The sequence below is a fragment of the Ursus americanus genome, chromosome 7 (genome assembly GCF_024610735.1).
Source record: "Ursus americanus isolate L20-20 chromosome 7, mUrsAme1.1.p, whole genome shotgun sequence".
In the NCBI taxonomy this organism is placed as follows: Eukaryota; Metazoa; Chordata; class Mammalia; order Carnivora; family Ursidae; genus Ursus; species Ursus americanus.
This window is the reverse complement of record NC_142133.1, coordinates 30,380,251-30,400,263: the sequence shown is the minus strand read 5'-3', so window position 1 is coordinate 30,400,263 and position 20,013 is coordinate 30,380,251. Positions and strand designations below refer to the sequence as shown.

Genomic DNA, 20,013 nt, shown 5'->3' with positions numbered 1-20,013 from the left:
GACTAGTTATTTCCAAACACTGATATCTTGGGACCTGATGTAATCCCACTCACATATGGTTTGCATTATTCCATTTAAAGGGAAGGAAGAGTAACCATTTTCTTCAAATGGGAAACATAATTCAAAGGAATAAATTTCCAAACACGTGAAACTTAATTTGCATAGTCTTTGGGGATAGGAAGAATTTATTTTAATTAACTTCAGCACCCTTCAAAAATGAAAGCACAAGGAAAAATATTGTTTCTTAACTGTGAAACAATATGACAGGCTCCAGGCTAATTTTCTCTGCCTCTGCCATCTTGGCTTCTCACTAGCTGGGTTCAGGATCTCTACTGGCAGGTGTGATCCCACCACAGTTCCCAAACTGGTCTAGCTTGGAGGCTGGATATGCTAAAGAACCTCACTATTGGCTGGCCCATCCTTCACAAGCTGAGTATCATGTCACCACCTTCAGGTTGACAGCGATTTCTATATATTCTTTAAAAAAAAAAAGTCTAATGTGCCAGTTCTGAGCCAGGCATTGGGTAGAAGCAGATCCATGTTTTGCGTGACCCAAGCTCATATAATTTGAGGGCCTTCTTTAAGAAAAAGAATACCAAATTACATATCAAAAACAGGTATGAAGGGGCACCTGGGTGGCTCAGTCGGTTGAGTGTCCAATTCTTGATTTCGGCTCAGGTCAATTTCACAGGTCATGGGATCAAGCCCCACGTTGGGCTCTGTGCTCAGAGGGAGTCTTCTTAGGATTATCTTTCTCCGTCTCCCTCTGCCCCTCCCCTTCCTCTAGAATAAATAAATAAATCTTTAAAAAAACAGGTATGAAAATAGAGAAAAGAAATCATGACAGATTTAACCTTCTAAAAGCTGATAAATACCACTAAAATAATAAAAATCTAGAAAAATAATATAGTATCTTTACTTATTGTCTGACAAATCTCTGAAATACTTCTCCCCTATTTTTCCATTTGCATACTCTTTGGTAGCTTCTTCATACAACAATAATTTTGTAAAATTTTTCCTGTAGAAATAATGGAGAGTCCTCTAGTATGGTTGATCAAAAATAAATTTTTAAACTGTTAGTAATGTCATGTGAACTTTTAGGATGGAGGAAAAACTCTGTCGAGTTTCCTTCATATGTAAGAGTAATATTTTAGGAATTTCAAATCTTCTTGTACCAAGGCTAATCTTAATGTTCTGAATTGTCATTGATGAGGTATCTCATCACTATATCAGTATAGTGATATCTTATGAGTTTTATATTATCTTTACTGGTTTAGTATTTTATATCAAATCAACAAGCAATTTAAATTTCTTATCAGTGTGTTTATGTGATAATACTTTGGGATACATGAAGCACTACGTACTCATCTGCACTTAGCATTTGTAATACTACTATGGGTTTGTTCCTCATGAACACAGAGATGATGATAAATTCTTTTTCAACTGATTCTCATTTTTAATGAGAGAAAGTGTATAGTGCACATATAATTACACAAGTGATATTGTCAAGTTCATCCTGTACAGAAGAGAACTTCTATTTTGTTAAATATTGATGAGAATTAAATCTTCCACTTGTAATTATGTACATCTAATGACTAGGAGAATTTCCCCCAGGCTAACTTCTGGGTTCATACATTTCAAACTTAGTTTCTCCTCCACTACTTGTATATATCTGTACTGGCCACTATGGGACCTGTTCACATCATGATACAACCTCTGGCTACTTTGCCTTGGGGTCTTGACACACTTGATGTCATGGATGAGTAAGGGGTATTTCTGGGAGCCATTCCTACATTGAGATGGCTAGCAAAATCTTAACTACACAAACCACATGAATATTCCCACTAAACCCAAACTAGGTGTATCTCCAAGTCAGCTTTCCCTTAGTTGAATTTACTTGCAGCTACTCCAACACTATACCATGAAGGAAAGTATGAGAAGCTCTAATGGGGGTACTTTTACTTTGACTCTGATTACAGTTGAAATATATTATTTTTGCAAATACGTGAACACATTGCTAGGGCCCTTCTAGGCTCATACAAATCAAGGGTCCCAAAGCTTAAACTTCATCAGCATCACAGGATTTACTTCTGTCAACAGAGAAAAACTGTGAAACAGACCTAGCCTCTGCCCCAGGCCTGGCCCACCTTTTTCTGGGTAAAAGGGGATACAAGAGGTAATACAACCAAGGAATTAGGTTTCCATATTCTTTGATTTGTTCTTGCATCAACCCTAGTATGGGACACAGTATCCCATTGCCAACTGCTAGAATTCTGTGTCATACATCCAGATTGGCATTCCCTTCCCACCAGATCCCCTCTCCTCTCCCCTTGCCCCATGCTATTTGCTTTTGTTGTGTTGTGTTGGTGGTTGTTATTATTGTTTCATCTTTGTCTTTATTTCCCTATTTGTTGTTGTGGCTATTGTATGAGGATCTATGTTTAAGGTCTGAGTGGTCAGAATTATAGGCACACTCCTCAGACGTATGCGTGTGATACTGGAGTCTGCAGTGTCAGGAGCAGAAGGCAATATGATTGGATTGAAAGAAAGGAGATTTGAAAATGTGAGGGTAGCCAAGACAGATAGAATTTGTATGCATCTAATCATTTTTGAAACCTATTTGCAGAATGGTATAACAAAAAGTTATAACAAAAAGAAAGAAAGTTGTTTCTTTTCTTTTTTAAAAAAAATCAGTTGCACAACTGAACAACGGAGCTATGGTAGTTTTGTTTTGTTTGTAAAAATAAAAATGCCCTTTAGATAATAAACTGATTATAAGAAATAATGGCACAAGTGAATAAAATAGGACTGTATCTGTATTTAGCATTAGGAAGAAAGGAAGTCCTTAAAAGAATTCTAAGAGAAGCCCTAAAGATGTACTCCAAGTTGTGGCTGCAAACAGTTTTCACAGGCCTCCCACTACTGTTCATTCGGCTACGTATTGAAACATATGTTTCTCTCAAATGTAAAAATATGAAGTTGGACAATTTACTAAGAAGAATTCTCCTGTTTCCCATTACATCTGTTGATCAGACTCCTTACTGGAAAGAGCATTGGCTAATGTCCTGCGAGTCATACCCATTAATGACATATCACTCATTTTTGTTTTTTATAAAACTTGACTTTCCTGGAACATCATGGTCTGGAAAATTATACCACTTGTTTGCACATGTGTCTTGAAGGACCGTGTAATTGTTCTGGTTATAAAATGTTGCAGCATACACCTACAGACTGCTAGATATCATGAGTTGTATCTAAGGTTAAAAGAGAAAGAGATAACATGGAATTGGCTCCCAATTTTACTAAGCATATTGACTTAGTATCTTGGTTCTGTCGTTTAGTAATTATTTATATGTGCTATCATTTTAATTGATAGAGGTTGGATTATGGTCAGTTCTCAACTTTACCTTCAATTTTAGGTAGTGCTGTTCTGATATATTTTTGTTATAAATATTTCTTTTAAAGTAGTCTATTCTGGAACAGCCAATGAAAATAAGTCACATATTTGATTCTTCCAAGTTTTAGTGCCCTTAATTAATAGATTAGGTGTTATTTTTAAGTAAGTCAAGACCTTACTTAGGTCTAAGATCAAAGGCAAGCTCTCTCCAATGAATGCATATTTCATCTTTTTTTGTCCAATAAATAGTTTTACCAATAAATATAGGTAGAGGAACTTCTCAGTCCATTTTTGTAGTCTGCTTGCTTAAACACAATTTTCTTGTGGTGTGGGAATTCAGGTGGCCCTGGGCAAAATTACCTAGTAGGTAATGTTTGTCTTAGTTGCCTGCTTTTTCTTTCCTGAAGATACCCTTGCCCTTAGGGCCCCATCTCAAGTACTCTACCCTTCTAAATTTTTCTTTTCAGTTCCCAGCACAACATTCTATAACGTGGGCACCATAATTTCTTTCCCCAGTTTGATCTTACCTACTCTGTGTTTATTTTTCTTAGGATCCTAGGATACATTAGTTCATGTAATTTTTTTTAAAGTCACAGCAGATATACTCGTAGGAGAGGGTTAAGATAATCATGGACCAGGGATCTACTAGAAATGATGCCCTTTCCTCATCTATATTGTCTTGATTGTTCATTCACTTCGTATATATTTACTGAGCACCTATTATAGGCCAGAAACTGTTCTAGGCACTTGAAATATATCAAGTCCCAAAAGATAAAACTACATGTGCTTGTGGTGCTCACATTTGTACAATTTTAATCTCTTGAGAGTATGAATCATTCTTTTTCGTATTGTTAAGTCATTACATCAGTGCATGCGATTTGAATTTTTTTGAGACTTTTTCTCTGATCATGCTTTATGTCTTGTCTGTATTACTTGATGAAACACATTCTCATGTCTTAGCTCTGGTTGTTTAAATGACCAGTCAGTGACTTGGTTCTCACCATATTGAAAACAAAGTGAGAGGCTGACAGGTTAAAGTTCAGCATTTTCATGGAGGTGAGGATGAAAGTTAGGCTCTAATGAGGCTGTGATCAACATACACATTGGGCAACAGCTATATCATAAGCAAACCCTAGGCATTAAAATTTATCCAGGATTCCTGAAGGTTTGCATTAAAATGCTTATTTAGGTCCTTTGTTCAAAACTGCATAGAGGCATCCTCCTAAAGACATTCCATAATGGGACTGAATTTTTTAATTCAAATATTTACTTTTTGCTTAATTGAGTATTGCCTAGAGAAACAAAATGAAATGGGACCATAAAAATTTAGGATAAGGAATTTGTGGCAAACATATACCTCTTTTTAAAAAGTTTAGCTAAAGCTAGGTCAGTATAATTAATCTTGTTTTCAAAACATGAAGCTGTGCTACTGCTGTACACTCTGTTTTTACTAATAAAAATGTATATATTGGTTAAAAATATTCTAAGGGCACCTGGGTGGCTCAGTCGGTTAAGTGTCTAACTCTTAATTTCAGCTCAGGTTGTGTAGTGAGATGGAGCCTGGCGTCAGGTTCTGTTCTGGGCATGGATGGAGCCTGCTTAAGATTCTCTCCCTCCACCCCTCAATGCCTACTCCCCAGTCCCTGCTCTTGCACGCATCTGCACACTCCTCTTTCTCTCTCTCTTAAAAAAAAAAAGGATATATTTTTACCATAATTATTCTGTCTTGATGTATTCTTTTTTTTTTTTTTTAATGGCTTTGTCTTGCTACGCAATCATATAAAAACCTAAACAACTCAAGTTTCTCCAGATGGCCTAAATCAAAACTTGTAAGGTTCAAATTAGGGGACAGAAAAAAATCTAAGATTCTAGTGGTTCCTTTGCTTTTGAGTGGAAGAGTATATGCATCTGCAAGATGCCTAATTTTAAGCAAAAAAAAAAAAAAAAAGAAAGAAAAAGGACAACAGAGGAATATGATAAACCTTTCCTAAAACATAGCACTCTAGAAAAATAAGTTATTTGCAGGAGAGTTGCATTAAGAACTTTATAAATATTAAAATAGAATAGTAAATGTATATAATATAATATTTATGGATTCTTAATTTATAAGTGCCTATTTAGTATCCTTTTAAAATACCAACTAAAAAAAAAAGACATTCTACCCTTCTTCAATAATGAATGAGCTCAGCTCCCTATACCAGAGGGAGGGAGAAGCAATGAGTGTGAACTCATTGCAGCAAGATCTTTGTCAGGGGGGCGCTTGGTAGCTCAGTGGGTTAAGTGCCTACCTTAGGCTCAAGTCATGATCCCAGGGTCTTGGTATCGAGCCCTGTGTCAGGCTCCTTGCTCAGCGGGGAGTCTGCTTCTCGCTCTCCCTCTGCTGCTCTCTCTCTCTTTCTCTCTGTCAACTAAATAACTAAATAAAATCTTTTTAATTTTTTGTTTGGTATGTTAATTCTTTTTTTTAATTTAATTTTTTTATTATGATATGTTAGTCACCATACAGTACATCATTAGCTTTTGATTGTGTTCCATGATTTGTTGTTTGCGTATAACACCCAGTGCTCCATGCAATATGTGCCCTCCTTAATACCCTTCACTGGGCTAGCCCATCCCCTCTAAAACCCTCAGTTTGTTTCCTGGAGTCCATAGTCTCTCATGGTTCATCTCCCCTTCTGTTTTTCACCCCTTTATTTTTCCCTTCCTTCTCCTAACGATCTCCCTGCTATTCCTTATGTTCCACAAATAAATGAAACCATATGATAATTGTCTTTCTCTGCTTGATTTATTTCACTTAGCATAATCTCCTCCTGTTCCATCCATGTTGATGCAAATGTTGGGCAATCATCCTTTCTGATGGCTAATATTCCATTGTATATATGGACAACATCTTATTTATCCATTTGTCTGTTGAAGGGCATCTCGGCTCCTTCCACTGTTTGGCTGTTGTGGACATTGCTGCTACGAACATTGGGGTGCATATGGCCCTTCTTTTCACTACATCTGTATCTTTGGGGTAAATACCCAGTAGTGCAATTGCTGGGTCATAGGGTAGCTCTATTTTTAACATTTTGAGGAACCCCCACACTGTTTTCCAATGTGGCTTAAAAAAAAAAAAAAAGGTCTTAGCGCTTCTCTCTAGAAGCTGCATTTTTTAAAAATGGAGATTTTTTTTTTGTCAGAAGTTCAGAATTTTAGAAAATCGTCTTTGAAGAGTTGTCTTTTATATATTTGTCACATTTTTCAGTCTATACAATTGGTATTATAGAAAGGATTGGAACTTTTTTGAACCCATATTTTCTTATGCCCAAATTCTGTTATCACATGCAGGCACATTTCATTATTTTCAAAAGGAATTCCTATGCCAGCCAATCTAAGACAATGTTATTTAGTCTCACACCAAAGTTTGTCTTTGGGATTTCTCTGTCTTCCTTTGAGTGCCCCTTCTAACTGCTTCAGAGATCCTTTCTGGGACTTTCTTGTTGATCCCTGGCTGCTTGGGTGATGCCCCACTCCACTTGATTCTTCCTCACTTCTGTTCATTCACTCAACAAATTTTTATTGACCATAGACTTTGTCTCCTGTTCAGCACCAGATGTTGGATATACAATGATGAGAGAAAAGACATAGTCATTGCCCCCCTGGGGATAGAGGAGAAGGGACTTAGGTGCTAACCCAATACACAGAAGGTACGCAAACAAAAGCAACACTGCAAATGTGAAAGGGTGCTGGGTCTTTGGTGTGAGGGTTTGGCCTATTCAGGGAAGCAGGCCAGACTGTGTAAGGAAGTGACATCAGCTGTAGTTTGAAGGATGAATTTACATGAGAAAGAGGTGAAAGAAGAACTTTCTGGGCTAACTACCCAATTCTCTCTGCTCCCCCCCCCTTCCCCCCACGCACACACACACATCATGCCTGTGGATTGACTGCTCTGGGGTAGGTGCTAAAGGGGATCAGAGCATGCTGCTCCCAAACATGCCACTTTTGTATAAAGATTATTTTAAGCTGAGGACATGTCTCATATGGTCTATGATTCAACAGATCTATGAGATTCAACAGATGTAGGGGGGAAAAGTCTCAGAACTTCCCTTATCTGACTACAAACAGCAATTTCTGGGGAAGAAGGTTGCTGTAAATTCCTCTTCAGAGTGGATCCACTCTCAGAAGGGAGAATGTGAATAAAACCTATCCCAAATATTTTCTGCAATGAAGTTTTATGGCCCTATAGAAGCTGGGAAGGCCTATGCCTATAATGACAAACATCATCACAAACTCTCTACTTCCTGTTTTATTTTCTCATGAAAACTCACTTATCTTTCGAAAAAAGTAATTTACTTTTCCCTACCTGTCTTTCTCCCCTTCCCCTTCAGCTATTAAGATGGTATATAAGCCCCAAATTTTATCCTCCCCTTTGAGTCACTCATCATAGAGTTTTCCTATCTGTATGAGCATTACACACATAAATAAACTCTGGTTTTTTCCTCCTGTTAATCTGCCTATTGTCACTTTAAATTGCAGATCCACAGTCAATGAACATGAGAAGGCAGAGAAAGTTTTTTGTCTCCTGCGGCTCCCAGAGAGCACTTGTTCCAGAGAGCTATAGCTGGGGTTCAGAAGGCAGAATCCTGCGGCCTACTTGGAGTATCTCAACAGGATATGGGTAAGTGGCAATTTCACTCACTGGAACTACAGTTTCAGTAATGATGAAATAATGATTCATGTCAGGGACATGCCACTGCCTCCAAGAAGCTTACCTAGTTCCCCCAAGCAGAGTGATGGCTCCCAGCTCTATGCCCCTCTTCTATCTTGTAACTGCTCCTACTATCACACTTAGCCCACAGATTCTTTTGTTCCTACTGTTTACGTGTCTGTCTGCCTCCCAAGAAGGCTGTGTTTCTTGAAGACAGAGATTATGTCTTACTGTTTTCCTAGACTCAACAGTGCCTAGAGCCAGCACACAATAATGCTAAAGGAATGGATGAAATTACAAACTGCCACCAGAGTACCTGTCAAAAGTGAATGACATAAAGAATTAGACATTTTTGGGGCGCCTGGGTGGCACAGCGGTTAAGCGGCTGCCTTTGGCTCAGGGCGTGATCCCGGCGTTATGGGATCGAGCCCCACATCAGGCTCCTCCACTATGAGTCTGCTTCTTCCTCTCCCACTCCCCCTGCTTGTGTTCCCTCTCTCGCTGGCTGTCTCTATCTCTGTCAAATAAATAAATAAAATCTTTAAAAAAAAAAAAAAAGAATTAGACATTTTTTACTGCTACCAGGCAATGTTAAATGTACCCTGTCCTTGGACCTTGTGCTTATCTTCTCCCTACCTTCCACCCCTTGGTGGTACTAATTGGCGTGTTTATACCTGGGGCATGATGCCATCAGAAGGAACACATTCCCTTACTAAATGGTAAATCTTGGGTAAGAAGGGAGAGGCGATAGGTAAGCTTTTGGCTAATGTATACAAAGTATCTTGCAGAGTGCCTGGCATATGACTGTAAATGTAACTCCTTATCCCTTCCTTCTCTTTCTCTTCTCAAGTCACCCCTTGTCTGTCCTGTCCTATCATTTCTGGTACACATATTTGGTATATGTGATGTAGGCTTCATAGACAGGCATGTGTGGTGATGAATATGTGCCAGTCATGGAATGCCTGTGCTCAGCAAACCTCCATGGCACTTTTTTTTCCAAGTCCTGGCCTTTAGACTGGGATTAAGTATGGAAATGCTATGGGGAAAGAAACAGAGGGATCCTATGGTGCTCCTCAGGGATGTAGCTCTGAAGTAATAATACAGGGAAAATAGCACTGATTAAGCCGAAAGGCTCAAAGAGCAAACAATCCACTTTTCTCACACTAATTCTGTAACAGACCTGATTCTCTAGTTTTTTCAGTGTTGGCTCAATTCCAACCATGTGTAGCACTCCCATCCATTTTTGAAGTGATTTTCTTCGTGGAGAGAGGAATGTAAGATGACTACTTGGCCTGGTTTTCAGGTCCCACATGTTGTTTGGTTTTTGTTGAGTTTTATTTTGCTCTTTTTTAGAGCCTAAAAAGGCTCCATTACACCTACCTAGCTATTTATTTTCTTATCGCTTGCATTCTGCCTGAAGTTAGTTAGCATAATAAATGTTGTTTTACAAGCTGTGCATTCATTATCCATCAGTGCTAGGAAACAAAGATCTGTTGTCCTGAGGAGGCTGTTATTGGTAAACAAAGGAGCAGGTGTCTTGTATTAGACCTTGTGGGCTGATTCAACCACTGTGATTCTCCTCTGGAAGTTGCCTTCGATTTGTTATACTTTAGCCACTACTTCTGATTAGGCCAAGTATGTCCTTGGGAGTTCTGTGCTTAGAAGGAAAAACGTGTAACAGGAAAAATATCTTCTTCTTTATAATCGAGGATAATAATGTTCAGTCTGGCTCACCAGCAGGGTATCCTTCTGTTAAAGGGCAGAATAATCCTTCTATCTCTTCTTTCCAGATTGTATTCTGGGCATCCATAGTTTCCCATGACCCACAAGAGAACCCTTTCCACTAGCTTCTATATGGCAATTGGAAGTTTCTCCCAGGGTAGAATAACTGCTGCAACATTCATTTATTAAACAGAACTGTGTTGGGCCAGGCCTCCCATTGGAAAAGTCATTGACTGCCAGTCACTCTTTGACACAACACATTTGTGACTTATGCAAGACAGACGCAAATAGCTGTGTGTCGCTGAAAACCCTAGTGCACAGGCACAGAGCTGAAAATAAGAATAAAAGACAAAATCCCCTAGATTGTTTGGTGCTTAGAAGACAGCTGTTGTAGGTAGTTGGGGAGAAGATTGTGAGCAACTCGAGGGCAGGTACTCTGTTATCTTTGTAAACCTAGAACCCTGACTAAGAAAATGATGAATTATTAAGAAAATAGGTCAAAGATTCAGACAATATCTTGATTCTAAGAACTTGTTCTTGAAGTATGTCTGGAAAAAGGAATGAAAAAATAATTCAGGCATATAGATTTTATTTATCATGAAACTGGATTAAGCTTTAAGGTCCCACACTCACACGTGGCTTAGAAGTTGAACCTGAATAAGTTTTCTTTTTTTTTCAAAAAATTTATCTGCATCTGAGAAAGTGATTTGAAAGACTCTTGTAAAGCTGCCTCCCATTTTTGCACTCAAGAATGGGAAACATTTACCATTTATTCCTCACAAAGTACTTAATCAACATCAAGCCCTAAGGAAATACACACTTACAAAATTGATCATGGTTTATCCTCAGGTGGGAGGTCTAGCACAACAGCAACACACTGCCTCTGAGGCGTCTGCAAAATCAGGATATGCCAGGACAAGCATACACCTGACTTCTCAGAAATTTTATTTTGGCTCCTTCCCTACTTAAAGAATATAATTACCTAAGCACTCTTAAATCCCACCTTTTATTGTAGGAATATGAACAAAACATGTTTTGTTTGTTTGTTTGTTTTTAAAAGTATGTTTTATGGTTGAATGCTGTAACAATTCATCCTACCATAAAGTAGACATTTATACAATGGGTTACACATTTTGGAAAACAGATATATTTTCTCAGTTTCTCTAGGTCTTCCAAATACTTGGAAGGATGCCTGCTTGAGCCTAGTGATTTATGTACATGTATTTTGTCACTTAGTCCTGAACCTGCTTATGAATTTTACTATTGCATACCCTAATAGTCTCTCTCTACCCCTCTTCAATATCTATCTTTATATATAGTATATAGTATATAGTATATATAGTATCTATCTATATATATAGTATATACATAGTACATAGTATAGAGTATAGTATATATAGTATCTATCTATATAGGTATAATTGCATATAGTATAATTACACATAGAGTATATAATTTGATAAAAATCTGAGAAATATATACCCATGAAATCATCATCACAGTCAAGAAAATGACCATCTCTATCACCCCAAAAGTTTCCTCAGTAATTCCTCCCTTTCCCCTTTTTATTCCCCCAACTCTAAGCTCCCACTGACCTGCTTTCTATCACTATAGATTAGTGTGTTCATTAGAACTTTATGTAAATGGAATCATTTATATACACACTTTTTTTTTGTCTGGCTTCTTTCACTCAGCATAAATATTTTGAGATTCACTTATGTTCTGCATGTCGGTAGTGTATTCCTTTTATTGCTGAGTGGTGTTCCATAGTATGGATATAACATAATTTGTCCATTCATTCACCTGTTGGTGGACATTTGGGTTATTTCCAGTTTGGGATTTTACAAATAGAATACTATGCACATTCGAGGGAGGAGTTAAGATGGCGGAGGAGTAGGAGACACCTTTTTCAGCCGGTCCCCCGAGTCGAGCTGGATAGGTACCAGACCAGCCTAAACAACCACGGAACCAGCCTGAGACGCAGGAAGATGCATCTGGATCTCTACAAATGAACATCTCCAGCGCTGAGTATTGAGGTACGAAGCGGGGAGCCATGAAACCATGCACAGATATCGGAAGATAAACGGAAGGGGGAGGGAGCCGCCGCGTTTGGGCGCCGGGAAGCAGTAGTCACTTGCACGGGGGAGCGGGTGGGGCTCGCGGACGGCACCCGCAAAACAGCAGACTGAGACCGTGAGCCGGGTGCGCGCCACCAGGCATCTCCCGGAACACTGGAATCCCGGTGCGCTCACTGGATCCAGACTGAGACCGGGAGCTTCCGGAGCCGCGCGGGGCGGCTGGCGGCTGGCGGCGTTAGAAACACAAAGGACAGAGACGCGCCGGCCCTGGAAGTGAGGGCTGGGACGCCGGGTGTGGGGCGCACATCCCGGGACGCTGCAGGGTTGAGCAGCACCAACAGTAACGGAGTTAAAGTGGCCAGAACATTAGTAGAGAATGGGCCGCAATCCCTCTGTTCTGTGACAGAGGCTGAAATTCCGCCGCTGCTGCTCTGATTCTCAGAAGAGGCACAGCAAACCGCCAGGGAAAGCTGCCAGAAAACAAAAGCCTGGAAACACTGGCTCAGAGAGTGCCCATCCCCATCCCCCCTCGCAGGGGACACGGAGACTCTACCCAAACAGGGCTGCCTGAGTATCGGCGCGGCAGGCCCCTCCCCCAGAAGGCAAGCTGAAAAATCAAGAAGCCCACAACCCGGGCGCCTGGGTGGCACAGTCATGGAGCTCCTGTCTTCGGCTTAGGGCGTGATCCCGGCGTTCCGGAAAGGAGTCCCTCATCGGGCTCCTCCGCTGGGAGCCTGCTTCTTCCTCTCCCACTCCCCTGCTTCTGTTCCCTCTCTCGCTGGTTGGCTGCCACATAAATAAATAAATAAAATCTTTAAAGAAGAAGCCCACATCCCTAAGATCCCTATAAAACAAGGGGCACGGCCTGGGACCCAGTCAATAATTTGGGCTCTGGACAACCCCGCAACCTCTCCTCATCCAAATGACAAAGAGGAGAAGCCCCCCCCTCCCAGCAAAGAAAAGACAGTGAGTCTGTGGCCTCTGCCACAGAAATAATGGATATGGGTGTAACCAAAGTATCAGAAATGGAATTCAGAGTAACGATGGTCAAAATGATGAGTAGAATTGAAAAAACTATTAACGAAAAGCTCACTGAGAATATAGAATCCCTAAGGACAGAAATGAGAGTGAATCTGACAGAAATTAAAAATTCTATGAGCCAAATGCAGGCAAAACTAGAGGCTCTGACGGCCAGGGTCACAGAAGCAGAGGAACGGGTTAGTGAATTGGAGGATGGGTTAATAGAGGAAAAAGTGAAAATAGAAGATGGTCTTAAAAAAATCCACGCCCACAAATGTAGGTTACGGGAGATTACTGACTCAATGAAACGATCCAATGTTAGAATCATCGGCATCCCCGAGGGGGTGGAGAAAAACAGAGGTCTAGAAGAGATATTTGAACAAATTGTAGCTGAAAACTTCCCTAATCTAGCGAGGGAAACAAGCATTTGTGTCCAAGAGGCAGAGAGGACCCCTCCCAAGCTCAACCACGACAAACCTACGCCACGTCACGTCATAGTGCATTTCGCAAATATTAGATCCAAGGATACAGTATTGAAAGCGGCCAGGGCAAAGAAATTTCTCACGTACCAAGGCAAAGGCATCAGAATTACGTCAGACCTGTCTACACAGACCTGGAATGAGAGAAGGGGTTGGGGGAGCATATTTAAAGCTCTTTCAGAGAAAAACATGCAGCCAAGGATCCTTTATCCAGCAAGGCTGTCATTCAGAATTGATGGAGAAATAAAGACATTTCAGAATCGCCAGTCACTAACCAATTTCGTAACCACGAAACCAGCCCTACAGGAGATATTACGGGGGGTTCTATAAAAGTAAAAAGGCCCCAAGAGTGATACAGAACAGAAAGTCACAGCCGATACAAACAAAGATTTTACTGGCAACATGGCATCATTAAAATCATATCTCTCAGTACTCAGTCTTAATGTTAATGGCTTAAATTCTCCCATAAATGCCACAGGGTTGCAGAGTGGATAAAAAGAAATGACCCATCCATTTGCTGTCTACAAGAGACTCATTTCGAACCCAAAGATGCATTCAGACTGAGAGTAAGGGGATGGAGTACCATCTTTCACGCAAATGGACCTCAAAAGAAAGCTGGGGTAGCAATTCTCATATCAGATAAATTGGATTTTAAACTACAAACTATAGTTAGAGACGCAGAAGGGCACTATATTATTCTTAAAGGAAGTATTCAACAAGTGGATATGACAATTATAAATATATATGCCCCCAACAGGGGAGCAGCAAGATGCACAAGCCAACTCTTAACCAGAATAAAGAGACATATAAATAAAAATACATTAATAGTAGGGGACCTCAACACTCCACTATCAGAAATAGACAGAACACCCTGGCAAAAACTAAGCAAAGAATCAAAGGCTTTGAATGCCATACTCGACGAGTTGGACCTCATAGATATATATAGAACACTACACCCCAGAACCAAAGAATACTCATTCTATTCTAATGCCCATGGAACATTCTCAAGAATAGACCATGTTCTGGGACACAAAACAGGTCTCAACCGATACCAAAAGATTGAAATTATCCCCTGCATATTCTCAGACCACAACGCTCTGAAATTGGAACTCAACCACAAGGAAAAATTTGGAAGAAACTCAAACACTTGGAGACTAAGAACCATCCTGCTCAGGAATGACTCGATAAACCAGGAAATCAAAAATCAAATTAAACAATTTATGGAGACCAATGAGAATGAAAATACAACAGTCCAAAACCTATGGGATACTGCAAAGGCAGTCCTAAGGGGGAAATACATAGCCATCCAAGCCTCACTCAAAAGAATAGAAAAATCTAAAATGCAGTTTTTATATTCTCACCTCAAGAAGCTGGAACAGCAACAGAGGGACAGGCCTAATCCACGCACGAGGAAGCAGTTGACCAAAATTAGAGCTGAAATCAATCAAGCAGAAACCAGAAGTACAGTAGAGCAGATCAACAGGACTAGAAGCTCGTTCTTTGAGAGCATCAATAAAATTGACAGACCACTGGCAACACTTATCCAAAAGAAAAGAGAAAGGACCCAGATTATTAAAATTATGAATGAAAAAGGAGAGGTCACGACGAACACCATTGAAATTGGAAGGATTATTAGAAATTTTTATCAACAGCTATATGCCAATAAACTAAGCAATCTGGAAGAGATGGAATCCTTCCTGGAAACCTATAAACTACCACGATTGAAACCGAAAGAAATTGATTCCTTAAATAGGCCAATTAATTATGAAGAAATTGAGTCAGTGATAAACAACCTTCTAAATAACAAAACTCCAGGCCCGGATGGTTTTCCTGGGGAATTCTACCAAACATTCAAAGAAGAAATAATACCTATTCTCCTAAAGCTATTTCAAAAAATAGAAACAGAAGGAAAGCTACCAAACTCATTCTATGAGGCCAATATTACCTTGATCCCCAAACCAGGCAAAGACCCCCTCAAAAAGGAGAATTACAGACCGATCTCCCTAATGAATATGGACGCCAAAATCCTCAACAAGATACTTGCTAATAGAATCCAACAGTACATTAAAAGGATTATCCATCACGATCAAGTGGGATTCATACCTGGGATGCAAGCGTGGTTCAATATTCGCAAATCAATCAGCGTGATACATCATATCAACAAGAAAAGACTCAGGAACCATATGATCCTCTCAATCGATGCCGAAAAAGCATTTGACAAAATACACCATCCTTTCCTGATTAAAACCCTTCAGAGTGTAGGAATAGAAGGTACATTTCTCAACCTCATAAAAGCCATCTATGAAAAGCCTACTGCAAATATTATTCTCAATGGGGAAAAGCTGGAAGCCTTTCCCTTAAGATCAGGAACTCGACAAGGATGCCCACTCTCACCACTATTATTCAACATAGTACTAGAAGTCCTTGCAACAGCAATCAGGCGACAAAAAGGAATCAAAGGTATTCAAATCGGCAAAGAAGAAGTCAAAATGTCTCTCTTCGCAGATGACATGATACTCTATATGGAAAACCCAAAAGAAGCCACTCCCAAACTATTAGAAGTTATAGAGCAATTCAGTAACGTGGCGGGATACAAAATCAATGCTCAGAAATCAGTTGCATTTCTATACACGAATAACGAGACCGAAGAAAGAGAAATTAGGGAATCCATCCCATTTACAATAGCACCAAAAACCATACGTTACCTTGGAATTAACTTAACCAGAGACGTAAAAGACCTATATTCTAGAAACTATAAATCACTCTTGAAAGACATTGAGGAAGACATAAAAAGATGGAAAGATATTCCATGCTCATGGATCGGAAGAATTAACATAGTTAAAATGTCCATGCTACCCAGAGCAATCTACACTTTCAATGCTATCTCAATCAAAATACTGAGGACATTTTTCAAAGAACTGGAACAAATAGTCCTTAAATTTGTATGGAAACAGAAAAGGCCCCGAATCTCCAAGGAACTGTTGAAAAGGAAAAACAAAGCTGGGGGCATCACAATGCCGGATTTCGAGCTGTACTACAAAGCTGTGATCACAAAGACAGCATGGTACTGGCACAAAAACAGACACATAGACCAATGGAACAGAATAGAGAGCCCAGAAATGGACCCTCGGCTCTTTGGGCAACTAATATTTGATAAAGCAGGAAAAAACATCTGGTGGGAAAAAGACAGTCTCTTCAATAAATGGTGCTTGGAAAATTAGACAGCTACATGCAAAAGAATGAAACTTGACCACTATCTCACACCATACACAAAAATAAACTCCAAATGGATGAAAGACCTCGATGTGAGACAGGAATCCATCAAAATTCTAGAGGAGAACATAGGCAGCAACCTCTACGACATCGGCCAAAGCAACCTTTTCCATGACACATCCCCAAAGGCAAGAGAAACAAAAGATAAAATGAATTTATGGGACTTCATCAAGATTAAAAGTTTCTGCACAGCCAAGGAAACAGTCAGAAAAACTAAGAGGCAGCCCATGGAATGGGAGAATATATTTGCAAATGACACTACAGATAAAGGACTGGTATCCAAGATCTACAAAGAACTTCTCAAACTCAATACACGAGAAACAAATAAACAAATCAAAAAATGGGCAGAAGATATGAACAGACACTTTTCCAATGAAGACCTACAAATGGCTAACAGACACATGAAAAAATGTTCAAAATCATTAGCCATCAAGGAAATTCAAATCAAAACCACACTAAGATACCACCTTACGCCAGTTAGAATGGCAAAAAATAGACAAGGCAAGAGACAACAATTGTTGGAGAGGATGTGGAGAAAGGGGATCCCTCCTACATTGTTGGTGGGAATGCAAGTTGGTACAGCCACTCTGGAAAACAGTGTGGAGGTCCCTTAAAAAGTTAAAAATTGAGCTACCCTATGATCCAGCCATTGCACTACTGGGTGTTTACCCCAAAGATACAGACGTAGTGAAGAGAAGGGCCATATGCACCCCAATGTTCATAGCAGCAATGTCCACAATAGCTAAATCGTGGAAGGAGCCGAGATGCCCTTCAACAGATGACTGAATTAAGAAGTTGTGGTCCATATATATAGTGGAATATTACTCCGCTATCAGAAAGAACGAGTTCTCAACATTTGGTACAACATGGATGGCACTGGAGGAGATAATGCTAAGTGAAATAAGTCAAGCAGAGAAAGACAACTATCATATGATTTCTCTCATCTATGGAACATAAGAACTAGGATGATCGGTAGGGGAAGAAAGGGATAAAGAAAGGGGGGGTAATCAGAAGGAGGAATGAAACATGAGAGACTATGGACTATGAGAAACAAACTGAGGGCCTCAGAGGGGAGGGGGGTGGGGGAATGGGATAGACCGGTGATGGGTAGTAAGGAGGGCACGTATTGCATGGTGCACTGGGTGTTATATGCAACTAATGAGTCATCGAGCCTTACATCGGAAACCGGGGATGTACTGTATGGTGACTAACATAATATAATAAAAAATCATTAAAAAAAAAAGAATACTATGCACATTCAACTACAACTTTCTATATGGATATATGTTTTCAATATAGTAAATGGATGTTTAACTTTTTAAGAAACTGCCAAACTGTTTTCCAAAATGTCTGTAACATTTTTACATTCCCACCAGCAATGTATCAGAGTTCTAGTTGTTCCACACCCTCACTAATACTTGGTATGGTCAGTTTTTAAATTTTAGATATTCTAATAGATATGGTTTTAACTTGTGTTGTAGTTGTAATTAGTATTTCCCTAATGTCTAGTGATGTTGAATATCTTCTCATGTGCTTATTTACTATCCGTATATCTTCTTTGGTGAAATGGTTATTCAAATCTTCTGTTCATGTTTCATTTGTGTTGGGTTATTTATATTCTTAAGTTTTGAGAGTTCTTTATATATTCTGGATACAAGTCTCTTATCTGATATGTGATTTGCAAATATTTTCTGTCTGTGACTTATCTTTTCATTCTCTTATCAGTATCTTTCCAAAAGTTCTTAATTTGATGAAGCCCAATTGATCAGTTATTTATTTTATGGAGCAACCTGCATAGTTTTGTGTTTATTTTTTAATACTAATTCCTGGGCCTCTTCCCTCAAGATTCTCTTTATTCCTTTCTTCTCCTACCGATCTTCCTAGTTCTTATGTTCCAAGATGAGAGAAACCATATGATAATTGTCTTTCTCTGCTTGACTTATTTCACTTAGCATTATCTCCTCCAGTGCCATCCATGTTGCAGCAAATGTTGAGAAATCGTTCTTTTTGATAGCTGAGTCATATTCCATTGTATATATGGACCACATTAGAAGTAGGACATTTTCTAAAATATTCTTCAATAAAGATGAAAGAAAAAAGGTTTCTCTGTAGCTATTCTTTCTTTTTACACTTGCTCCAAGATGATGACCTGGTTCTGTTTTGATTCTCAGATTGATTTTGAACAATTTTATGCCACAAAAATATTTGTTATTGGATTTTGTGGCCCTTGAAAATTATTTCTATTATATTTTTGCCCTATGTGACTTCTGACCTACTATCTCCTGGACTTTACTGATGTCATCTAAAATTATGCCCAGGTTATTTTATATTTATCCATTGCATTCTTTTATTAGAGTAGGAAGTCTTTTTAATTTGATGTTCAATTTTTCCCAGGCTTCTAATGTGATATTTTATATAGTTCCTAGAATATACAGTAACTTATTACATTTATAATTCTCTATACTATTATTTTCTAAATATGCTCACATTTTTATCTAAGTTTCCAATGCTAAAACAAATTAAGTTTTTTATTGAGCTAATTATATAATTTATTATGATTACTCTTTTGGCACAGTTTGATTTATCTCAAAAATATTTTTGCATTGACCCTGGAATTTCTCTAAGTCTTCTTATTCACAGTAATTCATTTGCCTGTACAAGTAAAAAAGAAATCTCTTCTTCAATGTCTTGTACAAACATCTTTATAAATTATTTTATTGAAGCATATATAATATATTCAGAAAAGCACAAAATTCATAGGTGTTCAGCTTGATGAATTTTTATGCAATGAACATATCCAAGTCATCTCCACTTAGATCAAGAAATAAAATAAAGAACTACTAGCACCTCAGAAATCCCCCCCTTATACCATAGTCACATTTTCTGCTTTCTATATTGTAATTATTCTTCTGACTTCTAATGCCATGTTGTTGCACCTATCATTGATTTGTTTCTCTGTTGGTGTATAGTATTCCATTGTATGAATATATCTCAACTTATTTTTCCATTATACTGTTGATGGGCATTTGGATTGTTTCCAGTTTCTGACTTACAAATAATGCTGCTATAAACACTTATGTCTTTTTGCTTTCTATAGGTACTTTGTAATTATTTTTTGTCAGGTTAATGAAATTCCTTTCTATACCTAATTTGTTAAGAGGTTGTTGTTTTATTTTTGTATCATGATTAATTGTTGAATTTTTAAAATTTTGATGCTTTTTCTCTATTGAATTGAGCATTTAAGTGATATCCTTAATTCTGTAATGTCATGAATTACATTGATTGATTTTCAAATATTAGGCCAACATTGCTCCTAGAATAAACTCAACTTGTTTGTGATATATTATCATATTA

General features: G+C 38.7%; 1 protein-coding gene across 2 annotated transcripts in view; it reads left to right on the top strand.

Moving 5' to 3' along the window:
* The window catches only part of LOC148109657 (uncharacterized), a 126,602-nt gene that overhangs the window by 53,426 nt on the left and 53,163 nt on the right, over window positions 1-20,013 (top strand). For both annotated transcript variants that reach the window (XR_015725199.1, XM_087863444.1), the window contains one exon: window positions 7,916-8,057. Coding sequence is in view for 1 of the 2 variants with exons in the window: in XM_087863444.1 (XP_087719570.1) it covers window positions 7,916-8,057 (142 nt within the window). In the remaining variant the exon portion in view is untranslated. The remainder of the gene's footprint in view (window positions 1-7,915; window positions 8,058-20,013) is intronic.